The 24,872-nt window shown below is 60.2% G+C and overlaps 1 protein-coding gene across 9 annotated transcripts in view; it reads left to right on the plus strand.

Annotated features, from left to right (window-relative positions):
* Window positions 1-24,872, plus strand: part of COBL (cordon-bleu WH2 repeat protein) — a 114,452-nt gene that overhangs the window by 51,674 nt on the left and 37,906 nt on the right. For 6 of the 9 annotated variants that reach the window (XM_080666980.1, XM_080666974.1, XM_080666979.1 and 3 more), the window contains exons 4-8: window positions 1,464-1,692; window positions 4,647-4,691; window positions 8,185-8,282; window positions 9,871-9,945; window positions 13,996-14,178. In XM_080666980.1, the coding sequence (XP_080523106.1) occupies window positions 1,464-1,692; window positions 4,647-4,691; window positions 8,185-8,282; window positions 9,871-9,945; window positions 13,996-14,178 (630 nt within the window). The remainder of the gene's footprint in view (window positions 1-1,463; window positions 1,693-4,646; window positions 4,692-8,184; window positions 8,283-9,870; window positions 9,946-13,995; window positions 14,179-24,872) is intronic. The other 3 variants (XM_080666975.1, XM_080666982.1, XM_080666978.1) reach the window with 1 other exon arrangement.

Genomic DNA, 24,872 nt, shown 5'->3' on the forward strand with positions numbered 1-24,872 from the left:
ATTAGACCGGATGTCCTTCTGGACAACCTTCCGGACGAAGCCGGAGCTGCGAGAGAAGCCCGGGTCCCGGGTGCCAGAGGGAAGCCGGTGCCGGCAGCCGGGGAAGGAAGGCCTGCTCTTGCACGCATTTCATGCACCGGGCCTCTAGTCTTACCATACACCGCGGCTTACTTCAGACTTTGGATTCCCATTGAAGTGAGCACCAGCGGTTCGTTACACTTTATAATGAGGCTCTGCTCTGGTTCCCCAGCTCCCTTCATACGTAGCGCCGTTTCACTCGTTCAGATTCCTGAAATAGTCACTAAATGTCCCCGCTTTTCAAACGGCGGTTCAGCCATCCGTCGTCTCCCGAGAACGTCTAGGTCTGGGTGGTGGATAAACGTTCACGATGCCATCGACCCCGGTGTTTGTTTTCCCGAATTCTTAGTGCGGCCCACGTTCAGGGAGAGAACCCTGGGCACAGCCTTCCCAGCCGCCCGGCACAACCCCCGGGCAGCTGCGCCCAGGGCTGTGCCCGATCCCAGGCCAGACGCGGGGAGAGGCCCGGGCATCCAGCTTCTTCCGGAAATCCGTGGAACCCCGGTGAGGTCGGCCTCGGAGCCTCGGCAAAGTCCACGTCTGCGGTGTCCACTCTCCAGGGTCTGAGCGCCGTGAGGGTGACCAGCAAAGGCCAGACAGGACTTTTTTTAAAAAATATGTTTTTATTGATGTCAGAGAGGAAGGGAGAGGGAGAGAGGGAATCACGGACCGGCTGCCTCCTGCACACCTCACACTGGGCATCGAGCCTGTCCCCCGGGCATGCACCCTGACCGGGAATCAAACCGTGACCTCCTGGTCCATAGGCCAACGCTCAGCCACGGAGCCACGCCGCCGGGCGATGTTTTGGCTTCATGAACAGAAGTCTGATACCTTGCTGGTGAGGGTTTTCGTTATATTGAATTTTTCACAGCACTTCCCACTCTTCCCCTGGGGAAGGTGCATCTAAAGCAGCCGTGGGCAAACGACGGCCCGCGGGCCGGATCCGGCTGTTCTATCCGGTTCTCTTGCTCTCCCCTCCGCTCCTTTACTTTGAATTTATATTAGTTCACACAAACACTCCATCCATGCTTTTGTTCCGGCCCTCCGGTCCAGTTTAAGAACCCATGGTGGCCCTCGAGTCAGAAAGTTTGCCCACCCCTGGTCTAAAGCCTCATGTTCAGTGTGGTCTGAACCCGGGAACGGCCCTGCCCGATGCCACTCCCGTGTCGTCAGCATGTGCTCAGCAGGCAGGAGCGCCTGCCGGGAGTGGCTCTCCAGGCGCTCTGTTCCCCGTCCTGCGGGCTGCCTCCCCGTGACCCCCGGACTTGCGGGAGAAACGGCCGCTCAGCGCCTCCCACACGCGCATCCGGCACGGACACAGCGCTGGGCGCCGCCGTGGGCAGACGTGCTCACAGAGCCCCATGTGTGTGTGTGTGTGTCCCCAGAAATCGGTGCGCCTGGTGGTGAACTACCTGCGGACCCAGAAGGCCGTGGTGCGCGTGAGCCCCGAGGTGCCGCTGCACAGCCTCCTGCCCGTCATCTGCGCCAAGTGCGACGTGCGCCCCGAGCACGTGGTGCTCCTCAGGGACAACGTGGCGGGCGAGCAGCTGGAGCTGTCCAAGTCGCTCAGCGAGCTGGGCCTCAGGGAGCTCTACGCCTGGGACAACCAGAGAGGTGAGGCCTGCCGCGGGGACACGGGGACACGTGGGGGACACCCGGGAACATGAAGGAACACGGAACACGTGGGGACACGAGGGAGCACGCGGGAACATGTGGGAACACGGAACACGTGGGGACACGAGGGAGCACGCGGGAACATGTGGGAACACGGAACACGTGGGGACACGAGGGAGCACGCGGGAACATGTGGGAACACGGAACACATGGGAGCACGCGGGAACATGTGGGAACACGGGACACGCGGGAACACGCTGGAGCAGGGCCCCTACTCCGAGCGCGCAGGTCGACGCCCCGCAGCCCCGGCTGGACGGGCGCGCGCATTCGCAGGCCGCTCGGATGCTGTCCGGACCAGAGGGGGCGGGCGGGCAGGCAGCAGGCGGAACGTGCTGTCGCTCCCTGGTGGTCCCGCTGCCTCTGGGCCCCGCCCCGAGCCCGCCGTCACCCCTTCTCTGGGAGCTTCCGTGAGATGAGGGGGGGGGAAGGCAAGCACGTCGGGGCCTCCCCTCTCAAAGAACCACCCAGAACCCACACACAAACCGTCGCCACGTGGACTGGCTTTCCGTGGCCTTTAATGGCTCCCGATTCTCAAACGTCACTCTGAAGCCAGTGACAGCCATGCCCTGCGCGGCTCCCCAGCCCTGCCCACGCCACCGCCACCGCCGGCCCCTGGAGGCAACCCACGGCGCCTGGCCGTCGTCGATGCTGGGACAGCCCAGTCCTCGTGGGAACGTGCCACATGGCCTGAGGTCGCAGTGTGAGCCACGGGCGCGTGGCAGGTGGTGTGAGCCGTTGTCCCCGAAGGACACGGAGGCTGACCGTTTAAACAGACAGAACACCGCCCCCCCTGAATTTAATATTCTTTGACCTTAGAAGTCTTAAAATGGATTTCATAGACCCTCACTGGATATTTGCTGCCTTTTTATTGATTCCACAAGCATTGGACATGGTGGGCTTTTAAAATATGGACCTATTCAAGGTTTTCATGTCTATCTACAACTTTTATAAAAAAAATTCTTGCCATAAAAAATCATTTTTAATCACAACAATTACGTTGGTGACATCGGTGCTCCTGGTGGCACCAGCCCCCCTCCCCCCGCCGAGGCTCTGGAACCTGGGTCTCCCTGGACGCTCAGGAAAGGGGTTCAGCCCACCGAGCACACGATGCAGAGACTGGTTTTCCTCCGTGAAGTCTCTCCCTCGGAGAGCCGTGGCTCCTGTGTGTGGGCCGGCACCTTCTTCAGCTCCCACAGACGACCCTCGTGTCTGCGCCCGGCCCGGCATAGCGGCGTGTCTGTGTGGCTGTAGCGCCCACTCGGACGGGTTCCCGTGAGGCTGGGAGCGGGAAGCGCACACACAGTGTCTCGCGGTGACGCGAGCGGGACAGAAGGCCTCACCGACGGGTCCCGGTCTGTGGCCGCGGCAGGTGCGCCTCTGTGGTGGTTCATCCCCACCCAGGATGCTCCCCCTCGTAGAGAGGAAGGGCAGGGAGAGACAGAGAGAGACGTGGGTGTGAGACGCATCGACTGGTTGCCTCCCACACGCACCCGGCCAGCGCCAGGGATCGAGCTGGTAACCAAGGTGCGTGCCCTCGACCGGAATCGACCCGGGCCCCTCTGTCTGTGGGCCGGCGCTCTGGCCGCTGGCCACCGGGTCCGTCTTGAAAGACGCGGACCTCTGACCAGGGAACGGTCACGGGAAACCGCCTCCCGCTCGGGAGCCAGCCCAGCGGGCCCTGGCGTCCAGCGGGCCGAGCTCAGCAGGGACCCCCGTCCGCTCTGCTGGGCCCCGGGGAGGACGCCTGGTGGCCACCTGGCTGCTCACGTGTGGTCCCTCCGTGGCTGAAACAGCTGCCCACGCCCCCGGGGCTCCTCTCCACTGCATGGCACCCCCGGGGCCTCCCTCCTGGGGTCCCAGCAGGAGACTAAGGGGGCGGCACCTCGCCTGGGGCGGGCGCTCCAGCCCCATGGCCGACACCCCGTCCTCTGGACCAGACGGTGCGTGTGCTGTGCGGGCCCAGACACTGGATCACCCCTGCCCTGAGCCCGCCCCCGGTCGATAGCCGACAGTTGGGAAGGAGGGAGAACATTCCGGAGGCCGTCCATGCGGCGCCCTCTCCTGGCCCCTCTCTGGCTCCCGCCCTCCCAGCCCAGCTGAGCCGAGGCGGCCAAGGCCGGGCAGCCCCCTGGGCAGGGCTTTCTCCTGGAGGCCCGGCCTGGCATCGGCAGGAGACCGCTGCCACCTGCTCTGCGCTCCGGGGCTCCAGGCCGGTGCAGCCCGCTCCACACTGGGCCTCTGCTGACGGACGGACAGACAGCCCCCCCCCCCAGGCTGACAGACAGCTCCCCCCAGGCTGACAGACAGCTCTCCCCAGGCTGACGGACAGACAGCCCCCCCCCAGGCTGACAGACAGCTCCCCCCAGGCTGACAGACAGCCCCCCCCAGGCTGACAGACAGCTCCCCCCAGGCTGACAGACAGCTCTCCCCAGGCTGACGGACAGACAGCCCCCCAGGCTGACGGACAGACAGCCCCCCAGGCTGACCGACAGACAGCCCCCCAGGCTGACGGACAGACAGCCCCCCAGGCTGACGGACAGACACCCCCCCAGGCTGACGGACAGACAGCCCCCCAGGCTGACGGACAGACACCCCCCCCCAGGCTGACGGACAGACACCCCCCCCAGGCTGACGGACAGACAGCCCCCCCAGGCTGACGGACAGACAGCCCCCCCAGGCTGACGGACAGACAGCCCCCCCAGGCTGACGGACAGACAGCCCCCCAGGCTGACGGACAGACAGCCCCCCAGGCTGACGCACAGACACCCCCCCCCCAGGCTGACGCACAGACAGCCCCCCAGGCTGACAGCCCCCTCACCAAGGCTGACGGACAGACAGCCCCCCGAAGCTGACGAGCGCCCCGGCTCGCCCTCACTCTCTCCTCGCCTTTCCAGTTCTTCTGACCAAAACGCAGTCGGAGCCCTCCCTGCGCTGCCGAGGTCAGTGAGCCCCGCCCCGGGCTGCACCTGCATGGGGGGGGACGTGCACGGAGTGACGGGGCCTCGGCCCGGGTGGCTCCCCGGGGAGCTTGCTGGCTAAGGCGAGGCTGTGGCTGGTTTCCCAGCTCCCCGGTTGGCTGAGAAAAGAATGTCCTGTGGGGATTGCTGTGCGTTCTGACTGTGAGAAGCCCAGGAAGCCGCTGTGGAAAACGGGCTTCAGGAGGAATTCCAGGGCAGACCCAGCCCGCCCGTGAGGCCCGTTCCTTCTTCTCTGTGCTCACCTGCACGCACCTGTGCTCACCTGTACTTACCTGTACTCACCTGTGCTCACCTGTACTTACCTGTACTCACCTGTACTTACCTGTGCTCACCTGTACTTACCTGTGCTCACCTGTACTTACCTGTGCTCACCTGTGCTCACCTGTACTTACCTGTACTTACCTGTGCTCACCTGTATTTACCTGTACTCACCTGTGCTCACCTGTACTTACCTGTACTCACCTGTACTTACCTGTGCTCACCTGTACTTACCTGTATTTACCTGTACTTACCTGTACTTACCTATACTTACCTGTGCTCACTTGTACTTACCTGTGCTCACCTGTATTTACCTGTGCTCACCTGTGCTTACCTGTACTTACCTGTGTTCACCTGTACTTACCTATACTTACCTGTGCTCACTTGTACTTACCTGTGCTCACCTGTACTTACCTATACTTACCTGTGCTCACTTGTACTTACCTGTGCTCACCTGTACTTACCTGTGCTCATCTGTACTTACCTGTACTTACCTGTGCTCACCTGTACTTACCTATACTTACCTTTGCTCACCTATATCTGCCTGTACTTTGCCTTCCTGTACTCGCCTGTGCTTGCCTATAGCTGTGCATTCCTGTGCTTGCCTGTGCATACCTGCTCTTGCTTGCACTTACCTGTGGTTACCTGCACTCACATGTGCTCACCGTCCTTGAGATCCATCCTGCCTGCTGCAGAGTTTAGGGCACTGTGGTTTGTGATGTTTACCCTTTGCCGTCGTAAATATAAAAATGAGTAATCAGATTTTGCACTTATTCTGACACTGATTTCTTATCAATTATATATATATGCACACATAAGTGTATATTTAGATATACATGCACACATGACATAGACATATACACATGCATATGTATTGGGATTTTAATGAAGCCTTTGGATTGCACACACACACACACGCACACATGCACACACACATGCGCGCGCACGCGCACACACACACACACACACACACACACACACGGAGTTGGTTACCATCCCAGTGAGTTTTTATAGTTTACGAGAATTCCTGCGCACGTTTGTTAGTGTTTAACACCAGATCTCATTTCTGGAAACACAAGTGAAAGTGAGAACACGCAGCGTGGGCGCCGGCCGCCCCGTCCCTGTCCCCGGCGAGGACCGAGGCTCGACCCCTCGGCAGTGTCCCGAAGCCTGTGGCTTGATGGGTGGCACTCTAGCCTGGGTGTCAGGAACAGGCTCTCCACGCTCACCTGTTGGGCACCTGCCATTTCCCTGTCACGCACAGCCTGTCTGGACGCAGGCGGGGTGTCCACGTGCGCGCACACACACGCACACACACACACACACGGATGCTTCCCGTGGCTGCCGGACGTGTCCTCTGTCGAACAGGGTATTTTCCCCGGATAGCCCTGCGCCGGGGGAGGGCTTTCATGTGATCAGCCGTGAACGCCACACGCACACGTGGCTGCTGAGTGGACGTGCATGACAAGCCGCCTGCACCTGCCGAGAGCCCTGGCACGTGTGACTAAACCCCGAGCCTCCGCACGTGCAGAATGAGTTTACAGACGTGTATGCTTGTGTTTCTCGGTTTCTTTCCAATCGGTTTTGAGAGAGAAACATCCGTGTCATGGTTCACTTATTGACGCATTCATCGGTTGGTTCATGCATGTGCCCTGACCGGGGATCGAGCCCACAACCTGGGTGTTTCGGGACAGCGCTCCGACCACGGAGCCACCGGCCAGGCCTGGCTTTGCACTGTTGGGGGGATGGTGCCTGTGGCTGCCGCTCCGCCTCGGGTCTGGTCTCTGGCTGGAGCGTCACAGTCCGTCAGCAAGAGGAGCTGCTGCTGTCGGGGGCGGACTGCGAACAGCCAGGGGTCCCACCAGGGCCTGGCGTCGGGGGTCGGGCGTCGGGCTTGGGCAGGGCCGTGGGGAAGTCGTGTCCGCCAGGGACACCAAGGTTTTCCTCCTCCTGCCGTCTCCGTGGGCCTCGGAGAGAGACGGGATGCGCTGACGGCTGAGACCTGAGCGGCCTGGGGGGTGAGGGGAAACCAGGGAGCGATGGTGTCAGCAGCCGTGCTCACCGGTGGGCGGGCAGCACCCCGTTCACCCCATTCTGCCGATGAGCAGACTGAGGCTCTGAGAACACCACCCCTCGGTGCTGGTAGCCTGCTCCCCGCTGGTCCTCGAATGCTCCCTCACACCTCGAGCGTCCCCGAGGGTGGGGCGTGTTGCGTGCAGGGCGCTGGGCCCACCCCCGGAGCTTCCGATTCAGGGGTCAGGACTGGGTCCAAGTCCCAGGCGTGCGGACGTGCGGGTCCCTCCTCGTTCTGAGAGCCACAGCCCTGGGCGAGGCTGCCACCTGCTGACAGGCCAGGGCTGCGGTGTCCCCGTCGGGCCCACGGGAGCTTCCATTCCAGCCCATTCTGACTCCCAGTGGCTCCCAGCCCCGGGACATGGTCAAGGATTCTGTACTAACTGCGCAGGCGGCCAGGCGGGTGCAGGGAATATCGGGGACCACGCTGTACAGCTCTTGGCTGTCTAACCGCTGTGCCACACACCTGGAACGAATACAGGCCTAAGGCTGAATATCAGCCGCAATTGAAAAATAAAAGAAATGAATGAACACCCCCCAAATAATAAAATAGTTATTTTTTAATATATATTTTTTTGATTTCAGAGAGGAAGGGAGAGGGAGAGAGAGAGAGAAATATCAATGATGGGAGAGAATCATGGATCGGCTGCCTCCTGCATGCCCCCACCGTGGGGATCGAGCCTGCAACCCGGGCATGTGACCTGGCCGGGAATCGAACCCTGACTCCCTGGTTCATAGGTTGACACTCAACCACTGAGCCATGCCTGTTGGGCTAAAATAGTTATTTTTTAAAAAAATCCTGATGAAGGGAAAAGATTGAGGATTTCAAGCTCGAGAGAGAGAGAGAGAGAGAGAGAGAGAAGCCATGGGCCCCTAGAGAAGGTCCCAGGAGGGGAAAGCATGCAGGCGGAGCCCAGGAGGAAATGGGGGATGAGCACGGCCAGAGGAAACACCCCACCCCACCGAGGCCGAGGCCTGTTTCGTGGCCGAGCTGCAGGCTCGGGGGGTCGGGGGCGGTTCTACTCGGATAAGAACGAAATGAACGTTTAGGAGGAGAGGATGTGTTTGCTGAGACTTTGAACGCAAAGTGTTTATGCTGAAAAATACTTTCCTTTCCTCCCAGAATCCTTTAGGACGTCCTCCCTGGGCAACGACGAGACGGATAAGGAGAAGAAAAAATTCCTCGGGTTCTTCAAAGTGAATAAAAGAAGCAACGGCAAGGTGAGGGGTGAGACGCACCGGGCCCGTGCCTCCTGCCAGCGTGCTTTCCGAGATGCTCGCCCTCGAGCTGCCCTGGGCGGTTCCCAAACACGCAGGAGTAGCAGTTCCTCGGTCCAAGGGGGCTCGTCCGAATGCACCCCAGTGACGGGTTTCTCTTCCACACGCAAACCCGAAGCGGTTCTGGGGCGATGGGGTTTATTCGCCAGCAGACCGTGGCCCCGAGCCCGTGCCTGCCCAGTGCCCAGGGCCCGGGGCCGGGTGCAGGCAGGCTGCTCGGATGGGGGTGGAGGAGGGAGTGGGGCACGCACAGCCGAGTGCAGGTGAAACCGCCCGGGTCCCCACGGGTAAGCCAGTGGCAGAAGCTGCCCACGAAGGCAGTGAAACGCCTGGAGATGCTTTTGTGTAAGCCTGAGAGTGACTGGGCTCTGACCGCGGCCGGAAAGGGTGCGCCATGGTACAGATGCCACGGACGACAAAGCCTGTCCGGAGCCAGGGACTCCTTCCTGCCCATCCTTCCTCTCCTCTCTCTCGGACCGGCCAGAAGTCGTTTTCCTTTCTTCCTTTTTTTTAAAAAATATATTTTTATTGATTTCAGAGAGAGAGATAGAAACATCAATGACAAGAGAGAATCATGGATCAGCTGCCTCCTGCACGCCCCCTACTGAGGGTCAAGCCCGCAACCTGGGCACGTGCCCTTGACCGGAATCGAACCCGGGACCCTTCCGTCCGCAGGCTGACACTCTGTTCACTGAGCCACACCAGCCAGGGAAGTTTTCCTTCCTCATGCACCTCCTCTTTCACGTGGATCTCTCCCTCAGGTTAATTTTTTTTAAAAAATATATTTTATTGATTTTTTTACAGAGAGGAAGGGAGAGGGATAGAGAGTTAGAAACATCGATGAGAGAGAAACATCCATCAGCTCCCTCCTGCACACCCCCTACGGGGGATGTGCCCGCAGCCAAGGTCCATGCCCTTGACCGGAATCAAACCTGGGACCATTGAGTCCTCAGGCCGACGCTCTATCCACTGAGCCACACCGGTTAGGACTGACTGCTGGGTTCTGAGCCAACTCCCAGCTCGGCCCCTTCCTGGCCGAACATGGCCTGTTCTCTGAGCTGAAGATGCTGAGCCCCCCGCCCGCATGGCGCAGGGGTTGAGCTTCGACCTATGAACCAGGAGGTCAGGGTTCTATTCCCGGTCAGGACACATGCCCGGGTTGCGGGCTTGATCCCCAGTGTGGGGCGTGCAGGAGGCAGCCGATCCGTGATTCTCTCTCATCATGGATGTTTCTCTCTCCCTCCCTTCCTCTCTGAAATCAATAAAAATATATTTAAAAAAAAAAAAAAGATAAATAGAGACGCGGTCACCGCCATGAGCTGTGGTTTCAAAACCGTGGCGTCCGGAGCACCGAGCCCGAGAGCAGCTTTCAGGCTCGGCCGAGGGGCGGCCGCGGTGACAGCTGTCGGTGTAGATGATGAGCCTGGGAGTGCGGCCGCGCTGGCCTGGGCCTGGCGTCGGCTGAGGACGGCGCCGGCGTGAGCGCCCGCTCTCCCCGAGGTGACGTGACGTGGCTGTGCTTCTGCCGCAGGTGGAGCAGGGCCGGCTGTCGGGGGCGGACAGCGACGAGGACTCCGCGAAGCTGGCGCCGGGCAGGGGCTCCCACGTGAGTACTGGCCCCGGCGGGCACGCCCTGCTCAGCGGGCAGAGCGGCGCGGGCTCTGTGCGGCCTTCCGGAGGGTGAAATTGACCGGGGGCAGGGGGGCTCCCGTTCTGCTCTGGGTCTTGGTAGAAGCGCGGGGCTGCGTTCGGCTCTGGCTGGGTCGCCCGGCCCCAGTGGCAGCTGGGGTGTTAGTTTCCTGCGGCCTCCGCGCGGCCGGACCCCTGCTGGTGGCTGAAGTGACGCTCCCTGGAGTCGCCTCCTCCCGGAGGAGGAGGAGCTGGCGGTCTTGGAGACACGCTGGCCTGTCCCCACCTGGATCGAGCTGTTCCTGAACTCCGCGTCTACACCCTCAGAGCATCTCAAACACTCCCCGAGCCCCCACTTCCACGCTGGCATATAAAAAGGTTCTTCTTCATTTTAAAAACCGGACAGAAGAGAATCCACGGCATCTTATAAATATGGACCTTGGAAATGGATCTGATGAAAGTTTGATTCTTACTGTCACGTCTTGAAAACGGCTTCTGCGACAGTAAGAAATGTTGCATCATGCTTGGGTTCACATTTCCGTGCCAGCCTGTGCCCAGCGTCCTTCTCCTCAGCGTGTTTTCATGCCTGGAGTTCTGTTACCGCCTCTGAACATGAAATGTGGTAGGAGGCATAAAGGTCTAAGTTAGGTGTTTTTTTTTTATATTTTACTGCTTTTTTACAGAGAGGAAGGGAGAGGAATAGAGAGCTAGAAACATCGATGAGAGAGAAACATCGATCAGCTGCCTCCTGCACACCCCCGACTGGGGATGTGCCCGCAACCAAGGTACATGCCCTTGACCGGAATCGAACCCGGGACCTTTCAGTCCGCAGGCCGATGCTCTATCCACTGAGCCAAACCGGTTTCGGCCAAATTCTTGGTTTTAAAAAGCCAAATTCTATCCGTGCGACGGATCCAGCGTACGTGGATGTGAGACTCGGCTTGGGTGGTGAACCCCCCCCCCCCCGGGCACAGGTGGTGTGTGGGGAGATGTGTGTACTTTTGTTGACAGCGCCACCCCATAAATTCAGAAGAAAAAGGGAATAAACCAGCATAGTTCACGTGCTTCCGATGGACAGTAAACTGTCCTGGATGCCTTTGTCCTGGCCAGTCAACCCGATGGGTCATACAAAATAAAATGATAAAAGGCTCTCACAACAAAGGTAAATAAGAAAGCCACATTCTGGGAATTTGACCCATCTAAAGTGAGTCCGCGTGAGCCTCCTGCGATGCCGTGGGACTTTTCCATGTGCCCCGTGAAGCCGCTGACAGAGGTATTGTCATCACAGCCTTGGCGTCTCACCGTTCTGAACGGGTTTCCAAATCCTGGTCACTAATCCAGGCCGACGTGTGCCCGCCCTGGGCCCGGCCCCGCCTGCAGGAGTCCTGCCGTGTATGGGGACACCTACCAGTAAAGTGATGCTTTGGGGAAAAGTCATTAAAAACGAAGCTGTGAAGCCCGGCTGGTGTGACTCCGGGGCGGAGCGTCGACCTCTGAACAGGTGGTCACGGTTCGATTCCCAGTCAGGCCACATGCCGGGGCTGTGGGATCCATCCCCAGTAGGGGGTGTGCAGGAGGCCGCCGATTAATGACTCATCATTCATGTTTCTCTCTCTCCCCCTCTCCCTTCCTCTCTGACGTCAATAAAAATATATTTTAAAAAGCAACAAAACGCAGCGGTAAAGCAAACCCCATAATTTCAGCTGCCCCCGCCCCCTGCTTGTCAGAGACCCAGTACTTCTGTGCAATTTGCCGCTTAAGAATCCTGTCCCAGCCTTAACCAGTTTGGCTCAGTGGATAGAGCGTCGGCCTGCGGACTGAAGGGTCCCAGGTTCGATTCCGGTCAAGGGCATGTACCTTGGTTGCGGGCACATCCCCAGTGGGAGGTGTGCAGGAGGCAGCTGGTCGATGTTTCTCTCTCATCGATGTTTCTTACTCTCTATCCCTCTCCCTTCCTCTCTGTAAAAAATCAATAAAATATATTTAAAAAAAAAAAAGAAAAAAAAAAAGAATCCTGTCCTAGGAAGAGACTCGCTGAAGAACATGGACGCAGGGACGCAGGGACGCAGGGACGCAGGGACGCAGGCCCAGTGTGGGGAAGGCCTGGCGTGGGGCTGGGGCTGGGTGGAGGGAGGAAGAAAGGGAGGAAACGGGAGACATCTGTAACATTGTCAACCATGTTTAAAAATTTAAAAAATAAAATGGAATCCCGTCCCACGTGGATGCTCCGGAACCAGAAGGTGTGTTGAGCCAGTTCCGCCACAAGGGGGCAGTGTCTTCACGAGCACAGCCTGGCATTTGTTGTCTGCAGCGCGCTCCTGGGGAGAGCAGAAAAGTCTGTCCCGGGGCCCAGCCACCTGTCTGTGATGCTGAACCAACTTTCATCCTAAACCCATTTGGGCGAGAATCTTTTAAAGTACAGCCGGTACCTTTCCCAGCGTCTTCTGTTCAAACGTGTGAGATGAGGAGCGCGGGGGTGGGGGGGGTGGGGGGGGTGGGGGGGGTTGAAAGCAGGTGCCTTTCACTTGGGGCACGGCCCCGCGTGGTTTCTCGCCAACGCGGTACGCTCGGGGCCGCGGCCCCCTGTAGCATCGTGTCACCCACGATCCTGCTTTTCGTGAAGGCCGTGTAGCTTCCCCGGTTTGGGGCAGCCCGTTCTGTGTTCGTTCGCAGAGCAGCGAGCTCCCGGCTGGCGCCTAAGAGGGGCGCACGCCTCAGCCCCGTTACCCGCTCCTTCTCTCTGGCCTCGGGAATCCGAGGAGGGCCCCCCGCCCCCAAAACCCGTTTCCATGGAAGGGCGGGGTCCTTATAAAGGACACGACGGAGATATTAGGGAATCCAAATCAAACCGCGGCGCCGGCCGGCCTGGCTCCGTGGGTGTGTCGACCTGTGAACCCGGAGGCCACAGAGTTCGATTCCCGGTCGGGGCACAGGCCCGGGTTGCAGGCTCCATCCCCAGTGGGGGGCGTGCAGGGGGCAGCCGATCCATGGTTCTCTCTCCTCATGGATGTTCCTATCTCTCTCTCACCCTTCCTCTCTCTCAAATCAGTAAAAACATACATATTTTTAAAAGTACACCCTGTGTGGCTGGGATGTCCCCTCTGCTGGTGGCACCCCAGAAATAGCCCACAGATGACTTTCAGTTTCTCAACACGTGACCCTCCATCTGGGGCGACAAGGACCCGGGATTCCCTTTCACCTCGAGGCCGCAGCGAGGCCGGGCCGTTTGCTGCCCCATGACAGACGGCGGGTCTGTAATTACAGCGCAGGAGTCACCCCGGTAAACGGCGGCCTTCGGCAAAGGCCCACACGGCGGCGCTTCCTGCCGCGAATCCCGGGAGCCGGGTGATCCTGGGAGCCGTGAGTCCTTCGGGGGCAACAGGGAGACCCACGCTCAGGAGGGACAGCAGCAGTGGGTGCTGAGTGGCACCCGGAGAGGATTGGACAGTAACGACAGGGAGGACGTCCCTGGAGGTTAAAAAGAACAGAGCGATGACAAGGCGGAGGCCGGTTCTGCCTCCTTGGCTGACCATGTGGACCAGGGGTCCTCAAACTCCGGCCCACGGGCCACATGCGGCCCGCCGAGGACATGGATCCGGCCCGCCGGGGGCCGCTGCCTGTCCTGCTTAGCAGCCGACGCGTCCCGGGCCCGCAGTGCGCATAGGAATTTGTTCATAGTTTTTTTTTAAAACTATAGTCCGGCCCTCCAACGGTCTGAGGGACAGTGAACTGGCCCCCTGTTTAAAAAGTCTGAGGACCCCTGATGTGGACTTACTGCCCGAACCTGTGGGTATGGGGGGGAGCGGCGTGGGGGGGCTCTGTGCGCACGTCCTCGGTGTACTTCCCGGCGGCTGCCCTCGCTGTGTGTTTGCTGTGAGCGTCGGGCCTCACGTCACATGGTTTTGTCCGTTTAGAGCGACGACACGAGCAGATGGTGGCGGCGATGAGAGGGCGCGGGCTCTCCGTCTGAGCTCTCGCGGGGAGAAGGCGTTAGAACTGATGGGGTGTCCGTCTGTCTCCCCGACAGGGCTCCCTGACGACGCCAAACTCCCCGTCCGTGAATTCCCGCTCCATCACGCTGGGTCCATCCCTGTCGCTGAGCAACATCTCGGGGGTGTCCGTCAAGTCCGACATGAAGAAGCGCCGAGCCCCCCCTCCTCCGTCCCTGCCCGGGGCGGGGCCGCCCGCACAAGACAAGGCATCGGAAAAGGTAGGGGAGCGTGCTCTTGTTTTGTAAAGGACGTCACGGTTTTTTAAATTGTCCTGTGACTTTAAGGGGCATCTGAAGTTTTTATATGCGTTTTTATTCTTTTTTTTTTTAAATATGTGTTTATTGATTTCAGAGAGGAAGGGAGGGAGAGAGAGAGAGGAACACCCATGCTGAGAGAGAATCATGGATCGGCTGGCTCCTGCACACCCCCTCCTGGGGATCAATCCCACAACCCAGGCATGTGCCCTGACCGGGAATCGAACTATGACCTCCTGGTTCATAGGTCGACGCTCGACCCCTGAGCCACGCCGGCCGGGCTTTCGCCTGCATTTTTAAAATTATGTGTTGTTTCGGGTGACAGCTTAGTGGCTAGACCAGCCTTGGGCAAACTACGGCCCGCAGGCCGGATTCGGCTGTTCTATCCGGTTCTCTTGCTCTCCCCTCCGCTCCTTTACTTTGAATTTATATTAGTTCACACAAACACTCCATCCATGCTTTTGTTCCGGCCCTCCGGTCCAGTTTAAGAGCCCATGGTGGCCCTCGAGTCAAAAAGTTTGCCCACCCCGGGCTAGACGGTCACACACTTTACAAAGGGCGCCCTCGCTATCCCCTGCCCGCCTGGCCCGGGCGGAGTGTCCCAGTCTTACTGGCTGTGTCCTGTGCTGTACTCGCCTCCCGTGACTGGGGTGGGACTTCCCAGGTGTGCTTCTTGGTCCCTTCACCCCTCACTCAGCCCCCCCTTCTCCCCCACCCGGCCCATGATTCTGTTCTCTGCATCTGTGAGCCGTTCCCATTTGGTTTGTGTGCGTGTATTGTTTCTAGATTCCACGTGTACGTGAGGTCACAGGTACTTGCTTTCTCTGACGGCCTGACTTCACTGAGCACAGCGCCCTCCAGGTGCAGCCGCACTGTCGCCAATGGTCAGGTTTCCTCCTTTTTATGGCCGGGGGGTACTCCGTGCGCACAGCACCAGCCTCTCCATCCCTCGCCTCCCGGTGGCACGTGGCTGCCTCACGGCCTGGCTATTGCAAACAGCCCTGCCGTGGACCCAGGGCTGCAGACATTCTTCCCCATCCGCGTTTTGGGTTTTTTTCAGATAAATTCCCAGAAGTGGGATCGCTGGGTCATAAGGCAGGTCCATTTTTTATCTTTTAAGGAAACGCCCCCACTGTTTTCCACGGCAGCTGCACCCATTGGCGTTCCCCCAACAACGCACGAGGGTGGGCTCCCGTTCCTCCGCGTCCTCGCCGGCAGGGGTCCCTTGCTTCATGAAGTGTTGATGGTGGCCATTCTGGCAGGTGTGAGGGGATGTCTCATTGTGGTTTTGATGAGCGTCGCTCTGATGTTCCGTGACCGTGAGCATCTTTTCCTATGTCTCTTGGCCATCTGTCTGTCCTCTTTGGGGAACGGTCGGTTCGGGTCCTCGGGCCTTTTCTAGTGGGGTGGTTTGGGTTTAGCGTTGAGTGGTATGAGCTCTTCGTAAACTTCGGGTCTTAGCCCTTACAGATGTGTCACCGGCGGATATGTTCTCCCATGTGGCAGCGGTCTCTTCCTTTCATGGGGGGTTTGCTTTGCTGAGCGACAACGTCTTAGTCCAGCCGTGGGCAAACTACGGCCCGCGGGCCGGATCCGGCCCGTTCGGCTGTTCTATCCGGCCCGCGGAGCCGAAAGAGCGGAGGGTTCTCTTGCTCTCCCCTCCGCTCCTTTACTTTGAATTTATATTAGTTCACACAAACACTCCATCCATGCTTTTGTTCCGGCCCTCTGGTCCAGTTTAAGAACCCATTGTGGCCCTCGAGTCAAAAAGTTTGCCCACCCCTGTTTAGTCTGAGGTCGCTTATGTGTCTTCTGCTTCCCTCGCCCGAGGAGATGCGTCAGAGAAAACATTGCTCTTTCAATGAACTGGCCAGTCCTCTCCCCTGGCCGCTCCTGCGGGAGCTCGGAGCCTGCGCGGCTGTGGGCTCCGCAGGGAGAGTGTTGGGGTGAACAGCTGCGCGCTCTCTTGCGCGAAGGGGAGGCACCTCCCAGCTTTCGCTACGGGAGGCGGGCGATGGCGGCTGTGCCTTTAGTCCTCACAGCCCTACGCGTGCTGATCACAATTTCATTTATTTATTTATTTATTTATTCATTCATTCATTCATTCATTCAATCCTTCCCCGAGGATATTTTCCCATTGGTTTTTAGGGAGAGAGAGGGAGAGACAGAGAGGAGCATCGATGTGAGACAGACGCATTGATGGATTGCCTCCTGCACGTGCCCCAACCAGGGCCCAGGCCGGGGAGGAGCCTGCAGCTGAGGTACGTGTCCTTGACCGGAATCGAACCCGGCATGTGCCCTGACCGGGGATCAAACCGTGACCTCCAGGTTCATAGGCCGACACTCAACCACTGAGCCACACTGGCCAGGGCAACGTTTGCACATGTTAAAAGGCTTTTCTTATCAGCTGGAATGAAAGACTCGGTATGTACTTACTCCGGTCGCACAGGAGGGATAACGTCACGGTCTTCCGGTCGCCTGAAACATGTTAGCCGTGTCGTGTCTGTGTGGTGCCGGCTCACTGCCTGTGTTCCCGTGTTTGGTCACTAGTGCGTGTTATTTCTGCAAGCACTTTTCAGAAAGCTCTTGGTGAGGAAAATGAGTGGTGTCAGAGGCCTGAGAATTTGAAGTTCAGCAGGTCCCTAGGTGAACCCCACTTTGAGAACCACCCCTGCAGACCCCCCCTCCCTGCTCTGGATGCGGGCCCATCGCAGGGGAGAGAAGGTCTGCTCCGTGTAAAGATTTTCCCAGCCCTAGAGCGTTTCTGTGGCTGAAAAGTCCCCTGAACCCGGCCCCAGAGCCAGGTCACAGACCTCGTTCCCGGTCAGGGCACAGGCCGGGTTGCAGGCTCGGTCCCCCGTGTGGGGCGTGCAGCAGGCAGTCGGTCAGTGATTCTCTCTCATCATTGATGTTTCTGTCTCTCTCTCCCTTCTCTCTGAAATCAATAAAAATATATCTCTCTATATAAAAGGCTAATACGCTAAGTGTCCTTCCCTCCATCAGGTAATGACGTCACGTAGCAACACCCGGCTTCCTCTCCCTAGCGACTAGCCTCCTTGCCGTTTCTTCATAGCCAGGTGCAAACATTGTACACTTTAACCAAATGTCTGGGAAGTGTTTTCCTGCCTCCTCTCATTTGATCCTCACAGAAGTCCTGGAGGAGGCAGATAGGAGACTCGGTGGAATCCTACTTTCTTTTCGTTAGCCGGAAAATGGAGATTTAGAAAGCTTAGAAACTTGACCCGACTGAAAAGAAGTAAGAAATCGTGGACCTTGAAAATGACTTCAGGTTTTCTCACTGCACAGAATACAGTAAAACACTGCTGCAGTTAAATATTTTACCCTTTGTTCTCCCTGCGTGATCTACAGTAATAATCTGCTTCATGTTGATATTTACTGCTGTGTTGCTGACAGTTACCTGAAAGAGAAGTTGGGGTGCTTCACTGGGCTGGAACAGGTTTAGCTACGTCAGAAAGCAGCTCTAATTAAGCAAGTTTGTTCTATAAAAGGCTAAGTTAACTCACACATGCATGGTACATATAAAGCTCTCGCTGGCTCCAATCGCACGCGTGTGTTTCGATCTGTCATTGTCAATCGTGAATTTGGTTGACACTTCTATTATAGAGAAAGGGCGAATAGCGATATTAAAATGTTTCTTCTAATTAGTTTCCTTCCACTGCACAAATCCGCGCACCGGGCCACTAGTATTAAAGTAAAGGTATAACGTGAAGGCGCGACCCCAGCAATGACCCCATTCCTGCTGTGTTTTGGGCACCGTGTGGAGACCTTATATATGTCGTCTCACCCAAGTCCACCTTCCCAGCGTGCTCGTGATGCAGGCGCTGCCTTACCTTCCTCACACCCAGGGCAGCACCCGGCTCGCCAGGAGGAGGGCACGGCTGCTGGGCCTCCCTGCAGGCAGCTCTGTGCCTGGTGCCTGGGAGCAGAGGGAGCGGTGGCCAGCAGGTGGCGCTGTGCAGGCTGGGACACAGGCCGGTTCCAGCCTGCACTCTGCATCCTGTGCACCTGTGCGGGAGAAGGTTGCGGTGAGGCGGGAGCCTGTGCAGGCGGGAGCATGTGCAGGTGCAGGCGGGAGCGTGTGCAGGTGGGAGCGTGTGCAGGCGGGAGCGTGTGCAGGTGGGAGCGTGTGTAGGTAGGAGCGTGTGCAGGTGCAGGCAGGAGCATGTGCAGGTGCAGGTGGGAGCATGTGCAGGTAGGAGCGTGTGCAGGTGCAGGCAGGAGCGTGTGCAGGTGTGGGCGGGAGCATGTGCAGGTGCAGGTGGGAGCATGTGCAGGTAGGAGCGTGTGCAGGTGCAGGCGGGAGCCTCTGCAGGTAGGAGCATGTGCAGGTGCAGGTGGGAGCATGTGCAGGTGCAGGTGGGAGCATGTGCAGGTGCAGGTGGGAGCATGTGCAGGTAGGAGCGTGTGCATGTGCAGGCAGGAGCGTGTGCAGGTGTGGGCGGGAGCATGTGCAGGTGCAGGTGGGAGCATGTGCAGGTAGGAGCGTGTGCAGGTGCAGGCGGGAGCCTCTGCAGGTAGGAGCATGTGCAGGTGCAGGTGGGAGCATGTGCAGGTGCAGGTGGGAGCATGTGCAGGTGCAGGCGGGAGCATGTACAGGTGCAGGCGGGAGCATGTGCAGGTGCAGGCGGGAGCATGTGCAGGTGCAGGTGGGAGCATGTGCAGGTGCAGGTGGGAGCATGTGCAGGTGCAGGTGGGAGCCTGTGCAGGCGGGAGCGTGTGCAGGTGCAGGCGGGAGCGTGTGCAGGTGCAGGCGGGAGCCTGTGCAGGCGGGAGCATGTGCAGGTGCAGGCAGGAGCATGTGCAGGTAGGAGCGTGTGCAGGTGCAGGCAGGAGCGTGTGCAGGTGCGGGTGGGAGCGTGTGCAGGTGCAGGTGGGAGCATGTGCAGGTAGGAGCGTGTGCAGGTGCAGGCGGGAGCCTGTGCAGGCGGGAGCCTGTGCAGGCGGGAGCATGTGCAGGTGCAGGCAGGAGCATGTGCAGGTGCAGGTGGGAGCATGTGCAGGTGCAGGTGGGAGCCTGTGCAGGTAGGAGCATGTGCAGGTGCAGGAGGGAGCCTGTGCAGGTGCAGGAGGGAGCATGTGCAGGTGCAGGCGGGAGCATGTGCAGGTGCAGGCAGGAGCATGTGCAGGTGCAGGTGGGAGCATGTGCAGGTGCGGGCGGGAGCATGTGCAGGCGGGAGCATGTGCAGGTGCAGGCAGGAGCATGTGCAGGTGCAGGCGGGAGCCTGTGCAGGTAGGAGCATGTGCAGGTGCAGGAGGGATCATGTGCAGGTGCAGGAGGGAGCATGTGCAGGTGCAGGCGGGAGTAGGTGCAGGCGGGAGCAGGTGCGGGCGGGAGCGTGTGCAGGTGCAGGCGGGAGCATGTGCAGGTGCAGGCGGGAGCAGGTGCAGGCGGGAGCAGGTGCGGGCGGGAGCGTGTGCAGGTGCAGGCGGGAGCGTGTGCAGGTGGGAGCATGTGCAGGGGAGCGTGTGCAGGAGCAGGCGGGAGCGTGTGCAGGCGCAGGCGGGAGCGTGTGCAGGTGCGTAGCCACCCCTGCTGCAGGGTCTGCATGTGGAGAGTCTCAAGGGGAGAGAATGTGTGCAATGGGTGACCTCACTTGTGTACCCGTCATTGGCAGGAAGGTCACGTGTGTGCTATGGGAGATTGACACTTACATTCTAAATATGTTGGAGGAAAACAGGCTCATGGTCGGTTGCACGTGGGAGGCCGTTCTTAGTGCTACAAGTTCACGCATTCTCCACAGCCCCGCCTGCTGGTCGGGGAGGACACTGCAGCGGCAGCACCTGGCAGAGTCCCAGTGGGACCAGGTAGCGCCACACCTGACCTCTGTCAGGAAACCAGGCCACCCGGGGGGCGGTGCCCAGCAGGTGCCCGTCATCTGGGCAGCCCTGTTCTCTGGGTGCAACTACTGGACAGACACAGCTGCTTCCATCCGGGGCCGGTGCCAAAGGCCCGTAAACTCGGCCCGTCAGACGCCCAGGCTCAGCCCCGGAGGCAGCAGGAGCCCGGCCCTCACGGCGGGCGTGGCCGCTCCCTGCACACATCGCCGGGACGCTCCGATGCGAGAGCTGCGGTGTTCGGAGCCGCCTCCTGCACGTTTTGGCTCTGCCCGATTTCCAAAAACCTGCCCATCTGCCCCACGGCGTGCTCTCGGACTTCCGGAGGCTTGGCCGCGGCGAAGGGTAAATCCAGCCACGAGCTGCGTGCGTACTTTTGGACCCCGCCACCTGCCTGTGGGTCCGCGTCGTAAACGGTACCAGTGTCACTTCCCCTTCAGATGGTCCAGGCGGGCCCTGGCCAGTTTGGCTCAGTGGACAGAGCATCGGCCCGCAGACTGCAGGGTCCTGGGTTCGATTCCGGTCAAGGGCACGCACCTCAGTTGCAGGCTCGATCCCCGGCCCTGCTCAGGGCGCATGTGGGAGGCAACTCATCGATGTGTCTCTCTCACATCGATGTTTCTCTCTGTCTCTCCTCCTCCCTCCCACTCTCTCTAAAAATCAATGAAAAAATATAAAAATATTCTCAAGCGAGGATTAACACCAACAAAAGAAAGCAGGTCTGCCTGCTTCGTCAATAAACAAAACGGGGGGAGGGTGGGGGGCGAATCACAGATTTGCATGAATTCCTTTTGCCACCGACAGCCAAGAACGGGTTTTATTCACGTCCCCAAACATGCAAAAGCAAAGGGGAGACTCGCTGGGGAGCAGAGCAGAGGCTGAAGGAAAAGGGGGGGCGAGGGGGGTCTGGGAAGCGACTTCCTTCACCAACGCAAACAGCCGCGGGAAGGGGCCCCAGGCGGACGGAGCCTGTGAACACAGCCCGCGGCCGAGGAACCCCTCAGAGGAACCCCTCCTCCGTGCAGCTGACGGGGTGGTCCCCGGGCCGATGCTGGGGAGCCGGGAAATGGCAGCTGTTTCGTCGTTTCCCGTCCACCCACCGTTTGTGCTTCTCCCCCTCCCCCCCGCCGCGGCCCCCCACGTGCAGCCGGGGCCGCGTGTGCTTGAGGATCAGCTGCCTCCCGCCTCGCCGGCCTCCCAGCGCCTGACCTTTCGCGAGGCCCTGGGCGCAGCCGGGGCTGGGAATCCGCTCGCTGCCTCCCTGCGCCTCGGGGCCTGGAGCGGGGCTTCGCCGTTCAAACAGCCATGTTCCGCGCCCTCTGGGGCCTGCCCGCCAGTCCCGTCCGTCCGGGCGCTGCGGGGAGTGGGTGTCCCCTTCCCTTCCCGTGCTCTTCACAGCCAGGGGTTTCCCGACTCTTCCCCATCAGTCCCCCGGTCAGCCGTCGGGAGAAGTGGGTTTAAGAGCAGCAACGGAGCCCAGCGCGTGGCTCCGGGGTTGAGCGTCGACCTAGGAACCGGGAGGTCACGGTTCCAGTCCCGGTCGGGGCACAGGCCGGGGTGCGGGCTCGATCCCAGCGGGGGGCGTGCAGTAGGCCGCCGATCCGTGGTCTCTCCCATCACGGATGTTTCTCCCCCGCCCCGCTCCCTGCCTCCCTGACATCAATAAGCACGTATTTAAAGGAAAGAGGACACACCCAGGGTCGCGTTATCGCCTCATTTTTGGCCACGTGTCGGCTGAAAGACAAGCAGAGGGATCCGTTCCTCTTTACCGACGCCTTCCCTCCTGCGCGTCCTGGCGATGGGCGTCGCACACCGACGTCGGCAGCGCGGGCACCGCTCTGGCTCCGCCTGCTGGGCCGGTAACGTGGCCGGTAACGTGGCCGGTAACGTGGCCGGTAACGTGGCGCAGGCCCCGGTGCAGGCGGGCTCCTGAGGGAGACGGACAGACGCCGCCGAGGCCGGTCGCACTGGTGTCCGTCCACGCCTCCGTCCCGGGGAAGCGGCGTCCACGCGGAGACGTGAGTCGCGGGGAGTGCGGAGGGACGGGTTGCCGTGTGGAGCGGAAGCGACTTGGATCAGAACAGGACGCGTTTCGCTGTGAAGTGCTCGCTCGGCCACAGAGCATGTCTCTCCAGTCCCAGCCCGTGGTTCCTGGTGGCTGTGACGACAACAAGGGAACATGCTGTCCTCTGTGTGTTTCTTTCTTTTTTTTTTTTTTAAATATATTTTATTGATATTTTACAGAGAGGAAGGGAGAGGGATAGAGAGTTAGAAACATCGATGAGAGAGAAACATCGATCAGCTGCCTCCTGCACACCTCCCACTGGGGATGCGCCCGCAACCAAGGTACATGCCCTTGACCGGAATCGAACCCGGGACCCTTCAGTCCGCAGGCCGACGCTCTATCCGCTGAGCCAAACCGGTTTTGGCCTCTGTGTGTTTCTGTTTGGCCTTCTGTGTCGGCCCGGGAACAGGGTGTGAGGGGACCCCTTGAGTCATCCTGCTCCGTGCTGCGGGGGGGGGGGGGGGGAGTGGGATCGCCCCGTCCCCGAAACGCTTCTGCACGGAAGGCTGTGTACGAGGAGACAGATGAGCAGGCTGAGGTCGGGCGGAAGCGTGAAGGCTGTTTCTCAGTGGAGCTCGAGAGACAACAGAGCCGACTTCCCGGGAGCGCCTGCTTCCCGCGGCACCGCCCCGGGCCGGCGGAGTAACCGGCCGACCAGGCCTCTGGCACAGCAGGTCGGAGCCCCGCGCCATCGTGGTGCTGCGGCTTTGGGGGGAACGAGGCCATAGCGTCAGTTTCCCCGAAGGCGAACGGACATACACGAGGTCACGTCCCCGCGCACCGCAGCCACCGTATCACAGACGCCGAGGAGCGCGACGTGGTTCAGGACCTGCTGCCTCGGTTCGCCCTTGACAAAGCCGCGTCCGGCGACGAGCTGACGCCCTGCTCCGCGCGGCCGCAGCGCCCGTGGGCACCCGGAGGTGCTCTGAGCAGCTGTCCCGCGCGAGGCTTGTTAACGGAAGGAAAATAGCAGGTTAACGCTTGTGACACAGTTACAGCAGGCTCCCTGGGGACCGGGTCCCCGAGGGGTGAGATGGGGAAGACGTATCCCGCACGCTGGGCCTGGGCCGGGGTCTTCGTGTCCAGAGGAAGGCGAGCCGCCCAGTGCCCGCGGGTCACGGAGGGCGGGGGCATGAGTGCGTCCACCCTGCTGGTAGGCCTTACCGCGGGTCACGGAGGGCGGGGGCATGAGTGGGTCTGCCCTGCTGGTAGGCCTTACCGCGGGTCACGGAGGGCTGGGGCATGAGTGGGTCCGCCCTGCTGGTAGGCCTTACCGCGGGTCACGGAGGAACGGGGCATTAGGGGGTCCACCCTGCTGGTAGGCCTTACCGCGGGTCACGGAGGGCCGGGGCATTAGGGGGTCCGCCCTGCTGGTAGGCCTTACCGTGGGTCACGGAGGGCGGGGGCATGAGTGCGTCCACCCTGCTGGTAGGCCTTACCGCGGGTCACGGAGGAACGGGGCATTAGGGGGTCCACCCTGCTGGTAGGCCTTACCGCGGGTCACAGAGGAACGGGGCATCAGGGGGTCCGCCCTGCTGGTAGGCCTTACCACGGGTCACGGAGGGCCGGGGCATCAGGGGGTCCGCCCTGCTGGTAGGCCTTACCGCGGGTCACAGAGGAACGGGGCATCAGGGGGTCCGCCCTGCTGGTAGGCCTTACCGCGGGTCACGGAGGGCCGGGGCATCAGGGGGTCCGCCCTGCTGGTAGGCCTTACCGCGGGTCACGGAGGGCCGGGGCATCAGGGGGTCCGCCCTGCTGGTAGGCCTTACCGCGGGTCACGGAGGGCCGGGGCATCAGGGGGTCCGCCCTGCTGGTAGGCCTTACCGCGGGTCACGGAGGGCCGGGGCATCAGGGGGTCTGCCCTGCTGGTAGCCTTACCGCGGGTCACGGAGGAACGGGGCATCAGGGGGTCCGCCCTGCTGGTAGCCTTACCACGGTGGTTGCGCCCCGGCTGTGAGGGCAGCGCACTCGGCCGAGGTCTGGGGGCGGCTGGAGCTGTTGGCGCCACCAGTGGCCGCGGGGAGAGCTGGGTGAGGGCGCTGGGAGGGGACGAGGAGCTGGGACAAGCCTGTATGTGCGATTGGCCAGGGACCCCCCGGGATGGAGGGGAGCTCACAAGGGGACAGACGGAGGCCGAGGCCACAGCAAAGGGGGGCAGGGGATTTGGAGGCAAAGACCGGCATCCCACAGGAGGGAGTGACCTCGGAGCATTCGGGGTGTCCGGGAGCCTCGGAGAGAAAAGGGGGGTGCTGTGTCCCGCTGACCAGGCGCCATGCTCTTTGAAACCGCAGGACACGAAAGAGCTCGCGAAATGAACGACAGGCGGGAAGGCAAACGTCACAGACGCTGGAAAGGAAGGAAAGGAAATTTCCCAGAAGGGAAGAAAAGCATTTTTAAATTAGAGAAGAATATTCCAGAAAGATCAGAAAACTGATGGAGAACCCTCAGTGTTCACCTGATCAGAGAGAGCGAGGGAGGGAGGGAGGGAGGGAGGGAGAACGGGGGGAAGGCCCACCCTGGAATATTCCGCGGACTTAAGGGACACACGTGGTGCAGGGATTGGCAGATGCTGACGGCGGGAGAGCCCCAGCGTGGGCCCTGGTGAACCCTGAAGTCTCGGGAGCCACCAACCCACAGACTAAAAGCAGGTCTCAGTGACAGCGGGGTCTCCATGCGCGGCTCCAGCTCAGAGATGGTGGGGTAATGGTGGGGTAACATTGGGTAGCGGTGGGGTAAC

This window comes from Plecotus auritus, assembly GCF_963455305.1.
Source record: "Plecotus auritus genome assembly, chromosome: 4".
Taxonomy (NCBI): Eukaryota; Metazoa; Chordata; class Mammalia; order Chiroptera; family Vespertilionidae; genus Plecotus; species Plecotus auritus.